Below are 17,734 nucleotides of genomic sequence, written 5' to 3' on the forward strand. Positions count from 1 at the left end.
TTTCTCGGCCATCTGAGGAGAGGTAAACTTCAGATCAGGGGACAGCGGGCAGATTAATCTGCAAAGAGGTATGTAGCAGCTTATTATTTTCTGACAATGGAATTGATGAGAAAATTCTGCCATACCGATATAATGTAAACTCAGCCTTAAATGCAGTAGCAGCAACTGGTATCAGGCTGTCATGTATGTATATTTTACACTTCAGTATTCTGGGGAATGGCACTTCACTGGAATTATACTGTATGCATAAAACTTTAGCCTAATTTGCAGGGACTAGCAACAGGCTTTTTAATAACACTCAATTTATTAATGTTAAACGTTTTTTGCTGGCATGTAAAATCGTTTAATTTTCTGAGGTACTGGGTGAAAAAATGTTTTGGGCACTATTTTTTTCCACTTGGCAGTCGTTTTATTTAATTTATGACAGTTTACTGATCTCTCTCACTGTTATGTGTGAGGGGGAGGGGCCTTTTTTGGCGCTTTTGCTACGCATCAAAAAATTCAGTCAGAAGTTTATTGTCTTCCCTGCATGATCCGGTTCATCTCTACAGAACTCAGGGGTCTTCAAAACTTGTTTTGAGGGAGGTAATCACTCACAGCAGAGCTGTGAGATTGTAGTTGACTGTGATAAAAAAAACGTTTATTTCTGTATTTTTTTTTTTTTTTTTCTGCTATCAGGGTTAGTTATCCTTTGCTAATGGGAGCAATCCTTTGCTAAAATTGTGTTTTTTACAAAGATTTGATGCTATAACTTTTCAGTTTATTAATTTTCAACTGTCATAACTTTTTCTGTGCTTCTTATAGGCACAGTACGTTTTCATATTATAGTAAATTACTTGAAAAGTATTTCCAAGTTGCTAGTTTATTTGCTAGTGTGTTAAACATGTCTGATTCAGAGGAATATATCTGTGCTATATGTGCTAAAGCCAAGTGGAGCCCAATAGAAATTTATGTACTAACTGTATTGATGCTACTTTAAATAAAAGTCAATCTGTACAAATTGAACATATTTCACCAAACAACGAGGGGAGAGTTATGCCGACTAACTCGCCTCACGTGTCAGTACCTGCATCTCCCGCTCGGGAGGTGCGTGATATTGTAGCGCCGAGTACATCTGGGCGGCCATTACAAATCACTGTCAGCCGTATTTGGTCAGTTCAGGATTTAACCCAACTGCTAGCGTGGATATTAAAACACACGCTAGCACACTGAGAAATATCCAGGACGTGACCCACTCAGGAAACAAAATAAGCAGGGTATCAGAACTTCCCAAAAGAATATTAATTCAAAATATCTTCTTGAGGATAGAATTATTTTACAGGAGATAGCGTTCCTTTCTCAGGAAAATAGAAACAAACAAAGCTTATGTCCCTTTAAGCAGGTTGATAGTGGATAAATGAATATGCTTCTTTCTTGCAGGTTTGCAACAAACTAAGAATGTCCCTTTAAGCAGGTTTATAGCAAACAAAAATAATAATGTCCTTTTAGCAGAAATAAAGCAAACAAAAAATAAAGTCCCTTTAAGCAGGTGTCCGCAAACAAATGTTAATGTCCTTTTAAGCAGGATTGTCAGCAAAGAAATGATAATGTCCTTATTGGCAGGATTAAAGCAAACAAAGATAATGTCCCTTTAAGCAGGTGTCAGCAAACAAATGATAATGTCCTTTTAAGCAGGATTGTCAGCAAAGAAATGATAATGTCCTTATTAGCAGGGTTAAAGCAAACAAAGATAATGTCCCTTTAAGCAGGTGTCAGCAAACAAATGATAATGTCCTTATTGGCAGGATTAAAGCAAACAAAGATAATGTCCTTTTAAGCAGGTGTCAGCAAACAAATGATAATGTCCTTTTAAGCAAGATTGTAAGCAAACAAATGATAAGGTCCTTATTAGCAGGATTAAAGCAAACAAAGATTATGTCCCTTTAAGCAGGTGTCAGCAAACAAATGATAATGTCCTTTTAGGCAGGTTAGCAGGCAATCAAGATTTGGAAGCAAGAGGCATTGGCAAAACAAAGTTGAGGAGGATAGGGTCAGGTTTCAAAATTGTACTCACTCAGACAGGGACCGGCAGAAGAGAGAGAGAGAAAACAAACGGGCCCCGAGTAAATCTCCCGCCGAGATTTTAAAGGCAGAGAGAGGCCGCTACGTCATAGGGGTTGTCAGAGAATGCGTCACGTTGCCTAGCAACGTGACGTAGAACCCCAGAAGAGATCCGGGAGCCGCAGCGACACGGCGATGAACGGTAATTCATGACATCACCCCCCCCCTCAAGGACCCCTCCGGGGGACAGGACCAGGCCTAGTAGGGTGGAACTTGTGAAAGGCCTTAATTAAGGCAGGGGCATGCACCTGCCGGGCAGGTTCCCAAGATCGTTCCGTAACAGGATAACCTTTCCAATGAACGAGATAATACAGTTTCTTCCCACGAAGTTTGGAATCCAGGATGTGACTGACCTCAAATTCAGGTAGGCCTTGAACCAAAAGAGGTGGAGGTTTGAGCAGAGGTTTAGAATACCTATTAGATAACACAGGTTTCAAAAGAGATACGTGAAATACCGGATGGGCTTTGAGGGTCTTGGGCAGAGCAATTCGGTAAGCAGTAGGACATACTTGACCCAGTATTCGGAAAGGACCCACATATCGTGGCCCCAATTTGGTGGAAGGCTGTTTGAGGCGAAGATGACGTGAAGAAACCCAAACCTTATCGCCAGGCCGATATTTGGGAGCCCTCCGTCGCCGAAGATCAGAATAGAACTTATAACGTTCAGAAGCCTTGGAAAGAAGAAGGTGTATTTTCTTCCAATGACGAGTTAACCTCCTGGCGGATAGATCAGAAGCAGGATTTTCAGTGGAAGAGGTGTGTAGAGGAAACGTTCTGGGTTGAAATCCATAGGCTGCATGAAAAGGAGAGGTCCGAAGAGAGGAGTTGTAACGTGTGTTATGAGCCAATTCTGCTAGTGGAAGGTAACCAGTCCAATTAGAATGATGATGATCCACATAATGCCTCAAATAAGTTTCAAGGCACTGGTTAACCCTTTCGGTTTGGCCATTAGACTCCGGATGATGTGACGTAGACAAAGAGATAGTTGTTCCAAAGTGTTTGCAGAGTGATCTCCAAAACCGAGAAACAAACTGTACTCCTCTATCCGAAACAATGTTCAGAGGGAAGCCATGTAATCTCACAATGTGTAAGAGAAAAAGTTCGGAAAGTCTTTTGGCAGATGGTAAACCAGGTAAAGGAATGAAGTGAGCTGTCTTAGTGAACCTGTCAACAACCACCCAGATAGTGTTGTTTCCAGCTGAAAGAGGAAGATCGGTAATAAAATCCATGGATAAATGGGTCCAAGGCTGATGAGGAATGGGTAACGGTTGAAGCAAACCGGAGGGAAGTTGACGAGGAGTCTTATTGCTGGCACACTGTGTACATACTGAGACATAATCTGTAACATCTTGAGACAGAGTAGGCCACCAGACATGTTGCTTGAGCTTTCGAGCGGTGTTACTGATGCCAGGATGTCCAGAGAGAGGACTGTCATGAGCCCAATATAGAATCTTGGAACGAAGACGTTTAGGAACAAAGAGTAGGCCATCAGGAGGTTTGCAGGACAAAGGAAGATCCTTTTGAGCAGATTGTAAGTCATGTAACCACGAGGTTGATAACTGGGCTAAGACTTTATGAGGTTGAAGTATGGTACCAGTTTCAGGAGTTGAAGTGTCTTGAAATTGTCTGGAAAGGGCGTCAGCCTTGATGTTCTTAGAACCGGGAATATAAGACAGATTGTAATGAAAACGTGAGAAGAACAGAGACCAACGTGCTTGTCTGGAGTTCAGTCGTTTGGCCGTTTGAAGATAGAGAAGGTTTTTATGATCTGTGAGTATAGTAAACGGCAAAGAAGTGCCTTCCAACCAATGCCTCCATTCATCCAGTGCCATTTTAATAGCAAGTAACTCTTTATTACCTACATCATAATTTAATTCAGAAGGAGAAAATTTCTTGGAGAAGAATCCCACAGGGTGGATCTTTCCTGTGTCAGGTATACGTTGGGAAAGAACAGCCCCAGCAGCAACTGATGAAGCATCCACTTCAAGAATAAATTGAAAATCCGGATTTGGGTGACGCAGGATAGGTGCAGAAGAGAAAGCTTTTTTGAGAGAATCAAAAGCTTCAACAGCTTCAGGAGGCCAATCTTTACAGTTTTGTCCTTTCCTAGTGAGAGACGAAAGAGGTGACGTTATAGTAGCAAAACCTTTGATGAATTTCCTGTAATAACTGGCAAATCCCAGGAAACGTTGCAGAGCTTTAAGAGAATCAGGTTTAGGCCACTCCAAAATGGCAGAGAGTTTAGTTGGATCCATTTCAAATCCTGATTCAGAGATTACATATCCCAAAAAGGGAATGGACCTTTGATGAAAAGAACATTTCTCCAGTTTGGCAAATAGATGGTTATCTCTTAAACGTTGAAGTACTTTCCTGACGTGATGTATATGATCTTGGTAGTTCTGAGAAAAAATTAATATATCGTCAAGGTAAATGATAACAAAAATATTCAAGAAATCCCGAAAAATCTCATTCACGAAGTGTTGAAAAACAGCAGGGGCATTACACAGCCCAAACGGCATGACAAGATACTCATAATGCCCAAATCGAGTGTTAAAGGCTGTCTTCCACTCATCACCCTTGCGCATACGGATAAGATTGTATGCTCCACGGAGATCGAGCTTGGTAAAAATGGTGGAACCTTGAAGATATGTGAATAATTCAGGTATTAGGGGTAAAGGATAACTGTTCTTGATGGTGATTTGATTTAACCCTCTTTAATCGATACAAGGTCGCAGTCCGCCATCCTTCTTTCCCACAAAGAAGAACCCAGCCCCTACAGGAGAAGAGGAGGGTCGAATGAATCCTCTGGCCAAATTATCTTTGATATATTCTTCCAAGGCTACATTTTCAGGCCTAGAAAGTGGGTAAGTTTTGCCTCGAGGATAAGGAGCTCCAGGGAGAAGATCAATAGGGCAATCAAATGAACGGTGAGGAGGAAGACGTTCTGCTTCTTTTTTAGAAAAGACATCGACAAAATCTTGATACTGCGTAGGTAGAGGACCAGAAGTATCGGTAGTAAGAGCAATAGTGAGTGGTATTTTAGTAAGTGGTTGAAGACAGTTAGTATGGCAAGATAATCCCCAGGAGGTGAGTTCACCATGGGTCCAAGAAAAGGTAGGATTATGTAACTGAAGCCACGGAAGACCCAGGATTATGGGAAATTGAGGAGTAGTAATCACATCAAAACATATCCTCTCACAATGAAGTACTCCGACAGAAAAAAGTATGGGTATAGTAGTAAACTGGATGAGTCCGGAACCCAAAGGATCTCCACTAACAGTAGAGACGGAAACTGAAAACTTCTTTCTTAGTAAGGGAATAGTGTGAGTGGACACAAAAGTGGAGTCAATGAACACTCCTCCAGCACCAGAATCAATAAGAGCTTGGGTATGAATCTTGTTTTCACCCAATTGAAGGGTTACAGGAACAAAGAGTTTATTAAAGAGGGAATGAACATGTTTTTGGCTTAACTTAGTTCCCTGGACAGAAGTTAAGCCCTGGCTTTTACTGGCCTGGTAGGACAATCCCTTAATAAATGCCCTTTAAGGCCACAGTATAGACACAGGCCAAGAGAACGTCTTCTCAAACGCTCAGTTTCGGTTAATTTTATGGTTCCTACTTCCATAGGTTCAGCTTGATCAAGAGAAGGAGAGGCAGTTGTTACCGGGTTAGAAAAACGAGGAGCCAGACGAAAAGGAGTTCGAGTTGAGGACCTCTGATTTCTTTCTCTTTCTTGTTGGCGTTCACGGTATCTAGAATCAAGACTGATGCAAAGATTTATTAAGGCTTCTAGGGAGTCTGGAAGTTCCCGATACACCAATTCATCTTTGAGACGTTCTGAAAGTCCTTTGCGAAAAGCTGCTCTAAGAGCTCCCTGATTCCAATTAGTTTCAGATGCAAGAGTGCGGAACTCAATGGCATATTGAGACACTGATTGACCACCCTGACGTAGGTCTAATAGAGAAGCTTCAGCAGCGGAAGTCCTTCCAGGTTTGTCAAACACGTTAGAAAAAACAGAAAGAAAAGCATCCACATCCTGAAGTATAAGATCATCTTTTTCTAACAGAGGTGATACCCAGGCCAAAGCTCTTCCTTTCATTAAGGAAATAAGGAATGTAATCCGAGATGAGGGAGTAGCAAAAAGGGTAGGACTGTTACGAAAGTGAAGTCGACATTGATTCAAAAAACCCCTACAATCTTCAGGATTCCCATCATATTTATCTGGAAGAGGAATCCTAGGACTCAAATGTCCTTGTGATTGGTTGTTGGGAATAGGAGGAGAGGATGCCTCAATGTTAGGATTGGGAGGGATAGGAGCAACCAAGCTCTGTAATAATGTAGTGATTTGATCCAGCTTAGTATCCAAGGATTGCAAGTGGGTAGCATGAGATCCCAGTAACTGTCCCTGGTGAGTCACGGCCATGGATAATTCAGTGGGGTCCATTTATGGCCCGTTTGTAATGTCAGCCGTATTTGGTCAGTTCAGGATTTAACCCAACTGCTAGCGTGGATATTAAAACACACGCTAGCACACTGAGAAATATCCAGGACGTGACCCACTCAGGAAACAAAATAAGCAGGGTATCAGAACTTCCCAAAAGAATATTAATTCAAAATATCTTCTTGAGGATAGAATTATTTTACAGGAGATAGCGTTCCTTTCTCAGGAAAATAGAAACAAACAAAGCTTATGTCCCTTTAAGCAGGTTGATAGTGGATAAATGAATATGCTTCTTTCTTGCAGGTTTGCAACAAACTAAGAATGTCCCTTTAAGCAGGTTTATAGCAAACAAAAATAATAATGTCCTTTTAGCAGAAATAAAGCAAACAAAAAATAAAGTCCCTTTAAGCAGGTGTCCGCAAACAAATGTTAATGTCCTTTTAAGCAGGATTGTCAGCAAAGAAATGATAATGTCCTTATTGGCAGGATTAAAGCAAACAAAGATAATGTCCCTTTAAGCAGGTGTCAGCAAACAAATGATAATGTCCTTTTAAGCAGGATTGTCAGCAAAGAAATGATAATGTCCTTATTAGCAGGGTTAAAGCAAACAAAGATAATGTCCCTTTAAGCAGGTGTCAGCAAACAAATGATAATGTCCTTATTGGCAGGATTAAAGCAAACAAAGATAATGTCCTTTTAAGCAGGTGTCAGCAAACAAATGATAATGTCCTTTTAAGCAAGATTGTAAGCAAACAAATGATAAGGTCCTTATTAGCAGGATTAAAGCAAACAAAGATTATGTCCCTTTAAGCAGGTGTCAGCAAACAAATGATAATGTCCTTTTAGGCAGGTTAGCAGGCAATCAAGATTTGGAAGCAAGAGGCATTGGCAAAACAAAGTTGAGGAGGATAGGGTCAGGTTTCAAAATTGTACTCACTCAGACAGGGACCGGCAGAAGAGAGAGAGAGAAAACAAACGGGCCCCGAGTAAATCTCCCGCCGAGATTTTAAAGGCAGAGAGAGGCCGCTACGTCATAGGGGTTGTCAGAGAATGCGTCACGTTGCCTAGCAACGTGACGTAGAACCCCAGAAGAGATCCGGGAGCCGCGGCGACACGGCGATGAACGGTAATTCATGACAATCACATTACAGGATATGGCTACTGTTATGACTGAAGTTTTGGCTAAATTACCAGAACTAAGAGGTAAGCGTGATCACTCTGGGGTGAGAACAGAGTGCGCTGATAATATTAGGGCCATGTCAGACACTGCGTTACAATTTGCAGAACATGAGGACGGAGAGCTTCATTCTGCGGGTGACGGTTCTGATCCAAACAAACTGGATTCAGATATTTCAAATTTTAAATTTAAGCTGGAAAACCTCCGTGTATTACTAGGGGAGGTGTTAGCGGCTCTGAATGATTGTAACACAGTTGCAATACCAGAGAAAATGTGTAGGTTGGATAAATATTTTGCGGTACCGGCGAGTACTGACGTTTTTCCTATACCTAAGAGACTTACTGAAATTGTTACTAAGGAGTGGGATAGACCCGGTGTGCCGTTCTCACCCCCTCCGATATTTAGAAAGATGTTTCCAATAGACGCCACCACACGGGACTTATGGCAAACGGTCCCTAAGGTGGAGGGAGCAGTTTCTACTTTAGCTAAGCGTACCACTATCCCGGTGGAGGATAGCTGTGCCTTTTCAGATCCAATGGATAAAAAGTTAAAGGGTTACCTTAAGAAAATGTTTGTTCAACAAGGTTTTATATTGCAACCTCTTGCATGCATTGCGCCTGTCACGGCTGCAGCAGCATTTTGGTTTGAGTCTCTGGAAGAGACACTTGAATCAGCTCCATTAGATGAGATTACACACAAGCTTAAAGCCCTTAAGTTAGCTAACTCATTTATTTCAGATGCCGTAGTACATTTAACTAAACTTACGGCTAAGAATTCCGGATTCGCCATTCAGGCACGCAGAGCACTGTGGCTAAAATCCTGGTCAGCTGACGTTACTTCTAAATCTAAATTGCTTAATATACCTTTCAAAGGGCAGACCTTATTCGGGCCCGGGTTGAAAGAAATTATCGCTGACATTACAGGAGGTAAAGGCCATGCCCTGCCTCAAGACAGAGCCAAACCTAAGGCTAGACAGTCTAATTTTCGTTCCTTTCGTAATTTCAAAGCAGGAGCAGCATCAACTTCCTCTGCACCAAAACAGGAAGGAGCTGTTGCTCGCTACAGACAAGGCTGGAGACCTAACCAGTCCTGGAACAAGGGCAAGCAGGCCAGGAAACCTGCTGCTGCCCCTAAGACAGCATGAATCGAGGGCCCCCGATCCGGGAACGGATCTAGTGGGGGGCAGACTTTCTCTCTTCGCCCAGGCTTGGGCAAGAGATGTCCAGGATCCCTGGGCGTTAGAGATCATATCTCAGGGATACCTTCTAGACTTCAAATTCTCTCCCCCAAGAGGGAGATTTCATCTGTCAAGGTTGTCAACAAACCAAATAAAGAAAGAGGCGTTTCTACGCTGCGTACAAGATCTTTTATTAATGGGAGTGATCCATCCGGTTTCGCGGTCGGAACAAGGACAAGGGTTTTACTCAAATCTGTTTGTGGTTCCCAAAAAAGAGGGAACTTTCAGGCCAATCTTGGATTTAAAGATCCTAAACAAATTCCTAAGAGTTCCATCGTTCAAAATGGAAACTATTCGGACAATTTTACCCATGATCCAAAAGGGTCAGTACATGACCACAGTGGATTTAAAGGATGCTTACCTTCACATACCGATTCACAAAGATCATTACCGGTATCTAAGGTTTGCCTTTCTAGACAGGCATTACCAGTTTGTAGCTCTTCCATTCGGATTGGCTACGGCTCCGAGAATCTTCACAAAGGTTCTGGGTGCTCTTCTGGCGGTACTAAGACCGCGAGGAATTGCGGTAGCTCCGTACCTAGACGACATTCTGATACAAGCTTCAAGCTTTCAAACTGCCAAGTCTCATACAGAGTTAGTACTGGCATTTCTAAGGTCGCATGGATGGAAGGTGAACGAAAAGAAGAGTTCTCTCTTTCCACTCACAAGAGTTCCCTTCTTGGGGACTCTTATAGATTCTGTAGAAATGAAGATTTACCTGACAGAAGACAGGTTAGCAAAGCTTCAAAATGCATGCCGTGTCCTTCATTCCATTCAACACCCGTCAGTAGCCCAATGCATGGAGGTGATCGGCTTAATGGTAGCAGCAATGGACATAGTACCCTTTGCACGCCTACATCTCAGACCGCTGCAATTGTGCATGCTAAGTCAGTGGAATGGGGATTACTCAGACTTGTCCCCTACTCTGAATCTGGATCAAGAGACCAGAAATTCTCTTCTATGGTGGCTTTCTCGGCCACATCTGTCCAGGGGGATGCCATTCAGCAGGCCGGACTGGACAATTGTAACAACAGACGCCAGCCTACTAGGTTGGGGCGCTGTCTGGAATTCTCTGAAGGCTCAGGGACAATGGAATCAGGAGGAGAGTCTCCTACCAATAAACATTCTGGAATTGAGAGCAGTTCTCAATGCCCTTCTGGCTTGGCCCCAGTTAACAACTCGGGGGTTCATCAGGTTTCAGTCGGACAACATCACGACTGTAGCTTACATCAACCATCAGGGAGGGACAAGAAGCTCCCTAGCAATGATGGAAGTATCAAAGATAATTCGCTGGGCAGAGTCTCACTCTTGCCACCTGTCAGCAATCCACATCCCGGGAGTGGAGAACAGGGAGGCGGATTTCTTAAGTCGTCAGACTTTTCATCCGGGGGAGTGGGAACTTCATCCGGAGGTCTTTGCCCAAATACTTCGACGTTGGGGCAAACCAGAGATAGATCTCATGGCGTCTCGACAGAACGCCAAGCTTCCTCGTTACGGGTCCAGATCCAGGGATCCGGGAGCGGTTCTGATAGATGCTTTGACAGCACCTTGGACCTTCGGGATGGCTTATGTGTTTCCACCCTTCCCGATGCTTCCTCGATTGATTGCCAGAATCAAACAGGAGAGAGCATCAGTGATTCTAATAGCGCCTGCATGGCCATGCAGGACTTGGTATGCAGATCTAGTGGACATGTCATCCTGTCCACCTTGGTCGCTACCTCTGAAACAGGACCTTCTGATCCAGGGTCCCTTCAAACATCAAAATCTAATTTCTCTGAAGCTGACTGCTTGGAAATTGAACGCTTGATTTTATCAAAACGTGTTTTTTCTGAGTCAGTTATTGATACCTTAATACAGGCTAGGAAGCCTGTTACCAGAAAGATTTACCATAAGATATGGCGCAAATACTTATATTGGTGCGAATCCAAGAGTTACTCATGGAGTAAGGTTAGGATTCCGAGGATATTGTCTTTTCTACAAGAAGGTTTAGAAAAGGGTTTATCCGCTAGTTCCTTAAAGGGACAGATTTCAGCTCTGTCCATTCTTTTACACAAACGTCTGTCAGAAGTTCCGGACGTTCAAGCTTTTTGTCAGGCTTTAGCTAGGATCAAGCCTGTGTTTAAAACTGTTGCTCCACCATGGAGTTTGAACTTAGTTCTTAATGTTTTACAGGGGGTTCCGTTTGAACCCCTTCATTCCATTGATATCAAGTTGTTATCTTGGAAAGTTCTGTTTTTAATGGCGATTTCCTCGGCTCGAAGAGTCTCTGAGTTATCTGCCTTACATTGTGATTCTCCTTATCTGATTTTTCATTCAGACAAGGTAGTTCTGCGTACTAAACCTGGGTTCCTACCTAAGGTGGTCACTAACAGGAATATCAATCAAGAGATTGTGGTTCCATCTTTGTGTCCTAATCCTTCTTCGAAAAAGGAACGTCTGCTACACAATCTAGATGTAGTCCGTGCCCTGAAATTTTATCTACAGGCAACTAAGGATTTTCGACAAACGTCTTCCCTGTTTGTCGTTTATTCTGGTCAGAGGAGAGGTCAAAAAGCTTCGGCTACCTCTCTCTCCTTTTGGCTTCGTAGCATAATACGGTTAGCCTATGAGACTGCTGGACAGCAGCCTCCTGAAAGAATTACAGCACATTCTACTAGAGCTGTGGCTTCCACTTGGGCCTTTAAGAATGAGGCTTCTGTTGAACAGATTTGCAAGGCTGCAACTTGGTCTTCTCTTCATACTTTTTCCAAATTTTACAAATTTGACACTTTTGCTTCTTCGGAGGCTGTTTTTGGGAGAAAGGTTCTTCAGGCAGTGGTTCCTTCCGTATAAAGAGCCTGCCTGTCCCTCCCGTCATCCGTGTACTTTAGCTTTGGTATTGGTATCCCATAAGTAATGGATGATCCGTGGACTGGATACACTTAACAAGAGAAAACATAATTTATGCTTACCTGATAAATTTATTTCTCTTGTGATGTATCCAGTCCACGGCCCGCCCTGTCACTTTAAGGCAGGTAATTTTTCCATTAAACTACAGTCACCACTGCACCCTATGGTTTTCCTTTCTCTGCATGTTTTCGGTCGAATGACTGGTAATGGCAGTTAGGGGAGGAGCTATATAGCAGCTCTGCTGGGTGAATCCTCTTGCACTTCCTGTTGGAGAGGAGTTAATATCCCATAAGTAATGGATGATCCGTGGACTGGATACACCACAAGAGAAATAAATTTATCAGGTAAGCATAAATTATGTTTTTATGTCAGGGCCGGACTGGGACCAAAAACAAAGCAGCCCACCCCCTGTTTCTTCTTTAATACTCGCTTGTTCAGGGTAATTGAAATGCATACGGCACTAAAGAAATACACTCTTATAATTGTAGACCCCACATACACACACTCGCATATGCACGCACATCACACATACACCCTTTTATATACACTCATATGCAGGCACATCACACATACACACTTTTACACACACTCATATGCACGCAAATCACACATACACCCTTTTATATACACTCATATGCAGGCACATCACACATACACACTTTTACACACGCTCATATGCACGCAAATCACACATACGCCCTTTTACACACACTTTTATGCACGCACATCAGAGCTATGGAAAGAAAACAGTAGCATGTTACAGGGTCATACGTTTTCAACAATTATAAATATGATGGTGACACTCCAGCCTCTATGAAGGAAATGGACCCAGCACAATTTTCAGAGGCATTTAAGAGGACACAAGGTTTTTATAAATAATTTAAAAAAAAAAATACAAAATAAATGCATATATATATATATATATATATATATATATATATATATATATATTGCTGCCCCAAAGAGAAAAGCACAGATGATTTAATCTAGGTTATTATCTAACAGACATATGAGCAAGTGAATGCAAGGTAATCATATTTTGTAAATGTAAAGATTGCATATTTTAACTTCTATTTGCAAAGACATTTTTCCTCATTGCCTGCCATTTAAACACATGAAAACTTTGAGCACTTTAATAAAATGCACAGAGTTGGGTTAAAAACTGTTAGAGCCTAAGAAAGATTCAGTTCAAAGATACAGGACCCTTTGCAGAGGAGTGGTGATATAGTTGGCCAGAGCTTAGGAAGATTGAGGCTGGGAGTCTACTTGACCACTCATACATGCAGCTCACTGTATAATAAAAATGTCAAATTAGAACTGACAAAACACTGCCCCCTTACCGTAGATGATCTTGTCTCTACTATATCGTCCTGACTGTAAATTAGTTGTGTGCTGTCTCAAGTACTGAATTACCTTACTGTCAGGCTCAGCACCACGTGCGAGGGAAAAAAAGAAGGGGAGGGGATGAAAAGGAGGAAACTGGGAAGTAAAATGTGTCAGGCTATTAGTCTGTTTAAAGGAGTAGTGTTGCCTGAGACTGCACCACCTCTCTGAAGTAACTGTGCTGCTGTGCCCCAGGAAACAGCCCTGTCAATTATTCAGTTAAGATAAAAAAAAGTGTTCACCTTTGTACACAATTTTCAAAATGCTTACTTGTTGGCTCTGCGACAGGGACTTTCACTTACCTGCTCTTTAAAATCACTGGTTCTTACAATTCCAGTCCCCTTTCCCAGTGGTGCCACGATGTCCACGTGGACTGCAGAGGTTGTGCTTATTAGCTGCATCATATGTTGTCACTGTGACATCACCAGTCTGAGGCCGCAGCAGTGGGGGAATTTAAGGGCTGACCCTGGGACTAAAAGGGCCACTTATTATATGAGATTGCAGAGTGTGGGTAATGAATAGGTGGGCAGGGCTATGGCTTCTGGCGGCCCACCGGTCATTTGCCCGCAATGCCCGATGGTCAGTCCGGGCCTGTTTTATGTTACGGCGTTGTACCATAAAACTCTTAACTACTGACTGTTAAATGTGTTAGGACTCTTGACAGGGTAGGGTGTACCGCTCACTTTTTGATTTCCCAGGACAGACTCGTAATACCGGCACTATGGAAGTCCCATAGAAAAAAGACTTTACGAAGTTTACATTTTGCGGTAAGGCCACAAAAGTGTGCGGTGCCCCTAAACCTTCAAGACTCGTAATACCAGTGGGCGTAAAAAAGCAGCGTTAGGACCTCTTAACGCTGTGTTTTTACCCTAACGCACAACTCGTAATCTAGCCGTCTGTTTGTAATCAAAAGTATAAAACCACATTCATAAGTTAATCAATGTTGCTTTGTTACAGGGCAACAAAATGTTTTTAAATGGAAATAATGATAATCTGCACCTTTATGAATTCAGAAATTTGAAGTAACAATAAGGGAAAACTCTGTATAAAAAGGCAACATCAGACATATTAAGCTCATTTGAAAAAAGCTATTAAAGCTGAAACACGTTGATGAGAAGCTGTTAACATGATGTATGCTGTGCAAATCAGAGCGCTCTGATAACTACTTGTCAACAAATCGAGCAAGTGCAGTTAAACAAACTTTCAGGAATTCAAGGTATAATATCACCGGTAATCCGCTCTGCCTATTGGTTCTACAACAAACACATGACCGGAGTTAACGGAAGAAGCGTTTGAAGCAGACGGGGAGAACGCTGAACTGTTGAACGGTAAAGTTGGCTGTATATGCAGTGGTCATAGGAGTGGTGAATAGTGAATTTGTATTAAAGTGAGTAATATTCCCAGTACTTAAAGATTTGAATGTTATGATTATAGCTATATGCTTTATACATATGCTTTGTTCCAGAGGATAAATAATTGTGAGGTGCTAGGGGAGAAAATATTCAAACCTATAGAAAGGTTGGATAAATAACAGAAACCAAAGTATCCTAAATCCCAGTAAAAATAGATTCACAAAATGGTGGTTTGGCTCCCTAATAGGAAACTATATGAAAGTGTATTGACTTTGTGCAAAGTCATTTTTTAGCAACAATTTTTTACCAACAATTTTTTACCAACAATCGTCAGCAACATTTTGATACTTGATCATTGAAACATGTTTCTCTATCTTGAATTTAGAAGGCCACCGGTGGCATTCAGATATTAACTAATTTGTATGTATATTGATTCAAGTGATTATTTTAAAATAAAATTAGCTAATATATTCGGATATATTAGCTCATTTTATTTTAAAATAATCACTTGAATCAGGTGACTTCTTTTAACTGTATAGCTGTATAGCTGACCTTTTAAGGCGCACCTTTGTTTTGGAGTTTTTATACATTATCGAGAGGTTTTGGGACTAACCTCTTTAAACAGAAGAGTTTAACAATACTCAAAAGGGTTATTTGTGACTTGTGACACAATGCATTGCTATTTCTGAGCAGATCTCTGAGCCTATTAGTAGTAGCCATTGTCTAAACAGAAGCATCATGGGAGCACACCAGTCTAACTTTATGTTTAAGCCCCCATGTGGTTTATGCACTTTGTTGTGCCGCTGGTGTTCTTTATATATGCATCTGTATTTGTGTTACTTTATGCTTTTTATATTTTTTCTGTTTTTACTTCTTACCTCCACAATTGTTCATTTAAAAATGTTAACAAACCATTTCTCTTTGTCTCACTTAAGATTTTCTATACACCCTTAACTATTATGCATGTTTCTTTAACCCTTTCTTTGTATTGTTATATTTTTAAGTTGCATCAAATCTATTTGCACTGCTTCAAATATGAGGTAGAATAAACAAAAAATGTTTCTAAAGAACCATAGTCAATCAGCGCTGTCTTCAATTTTTTACAGGGACAACCTAATGACTGATATCTATGGTGCTAACCTCTTCAACCGCTACCTTCAAGAGAAAAACTCTAGGAAAGGCTCCAAAGCTCTTGTCCAGGTTTTATCTGGGACAGGAATGACCACTGTTTCACAAGAAGAGGAGCCAGTTTTAGAATCTGAACTATCACTGCCAACTGCCACCAGCTGTAGGTCTGTTCTTGTTTGCACAGGGATCTACAACCATCACACTAAAGTGCCTGCTGATACCTCTAAAACCATTAAGGAGACTGTGTTTCATGGGCACAGGGATTTCCGGTTTGATCCTGGCTTGGTTGAACCAGGGCACATTGTAGAGGATGTTAATGCTGCTGTTGACTTGATCTTCCAATTAGAAACATTTATACCAGATGGTAGTGACCGGACTGCTTAATGATTATATAATTCTATATGATAAAGATTATATATGACAAACCTTGATATAATAATAATAACCCAGTCAACCTCAAACACATTTATCATACTTCTTTTGTTTTGCACTTGTTTTTAAGATTCTCATCCATCATTGATATGTTTTGTTATTCTTTATCCAGTTTTTTTTTTTTATTAAAATTATAAATTTTAATATATTTATTACATTCTCATAGGAAAAAAATTGTAAATGATGATGCTTAATTCAGTATCAGTTTCCGTAAAACAAAAACAAAATACTGTACTTGTGAATAGTTGTTTTATATAATGTTTAACAACGAAGTGTATTCAATGGATAGATTTTTAATCTGGTAGTTAGAACATCTGACTTTAAAAAAAAATGTATAATGCATTGCTTAGATATGCATCCCATTTCATTTGTATAACATTGGTTCAGAGTCTGCTGGTAAGAATAATATATATTAAAAATTAAATTACCTAGGACTTACCTCCCTCCTTCTAGACATATGGTGCAGTAGACTCTCAAAATTTGAGTTCATTGATATAAAAAATAACTTTATATTAAAATGAGAAAATAACTACCCTAATTAAAATAAAAGGAAAAAAGGCCCCTGGTAAAGACAGAGACAAAACTCTGAAAATAATGTCGATAAAGAAAAATATAATTTAGGGTTTGACAAAGATCCATTTATGTGCTTTGGCAAGTACAGTATTTTGTATAATGTGTTTTGACACATTACCCATTTTTAAAATATTTTTGTTTTTGCATTTGCCCCTTGTTTGTTTTGTGCTGCAGGAATGTGTCCACATCTAAAGCCATGGTATCTGGTTATTGGCTGGAAAGCCTGTCCTTTTTTCTTTTTATTCTTATTTGATGTGTAAGGGCCTTCTCTAAAAAATCTAACTTTATTATGGTTATTTTCTTTTTCATTTTAATAGAATTTAATAAAAGTTCAATTTATATCAATAATCTAAAATTTTGAGATTCTAGTGCACCTATTTCAATAGCTTCTATTTTTCAGTTTTCACTATATATGACAAGCTTTTTGCTCCTTAGGGTAGTGGTCTACTCTGTCTACAAACCCAGCTCTAATTATTTATAAAAAAGGCTCTAATCTCTTTTACTAGACAAATTATGTTCAATACACTGTCAAGCACAGTAAATAAGTTTGTGCTATAGGATTTAATACAAATAATAAAAAAATGTTTTTTAAAAAATTGTCCTTATCACTTAAATGTTTTGACGCTAACATTTTCACTTGTCCTCTGCAAGTGAATTTCTGGTTATTTTGACATGGTGCTTTATTTAAAACAAACAGTCACCAAATTGTAGACTACTCAAGAAAACCGAGCCATTAATCTATATTTTTGGCTCAAGTTTTTTCTGAGTCACCAAATTGTGTCCATATAGACAAAGGTCCCAATAGACAAAGGTGCCCCCTTGAGGCTTCCGTCAATAGCAGACAGGCACCAGGATCAGCTCTTCTTGAATCAAGTGAATATGCTAAAAATTTAAAAAAGAAAAAAGGCACTCCAATGGTGCAGAATATCAAACAGGATTTTGATAAATTCCAATATTCCCCTCCACATAATGATACTCACAAAGGGAATGTACTATAATGCAGTGCAAGTCATACAAGCTTG

At 40.5% G+C, this 17,734-nt stretch overlaps 1 protein-coding gene across 1 annotated transcript in view; it reads left to right on the forward strand.

Moving 5' to 3' along the window:
- Positions 1-17,308, forward strand: part of LOC128666438 (haloacid dehalogenase-like hydrolase domain-containing 5) — a 718,406-nt gene extending 701,098 nt beyond the window's left edge. The window contains exon 8 of the mRNA XM_053721044.1: positions 15,686-17,308. Coding sequence (XP_053577019.1) covers positions 15,686-16,091 — 406 coding nt within the window. The 3' untranslated portion in view covers positions 16,092-17,308. The remainder of the gene's footprint in view (positions 1-15,685) is intronic.
- The last annotated feature ends 426 nt before the right edge of the window (positions 17,309-17,734 follow it).

Source organism: Bombina bombina, chromosome 7, assembly GCF_027579735.1.
Source record: "Bombina bombina isolate aBomBom1 chromosome 7, aBomBom1.pri, whole genome shotgun sequence".
NCBI lineage: Eukaryota > Metazoa > Chordata > Amphibia > Anura > Bombinatoridae > Bombina > Bombina bombina.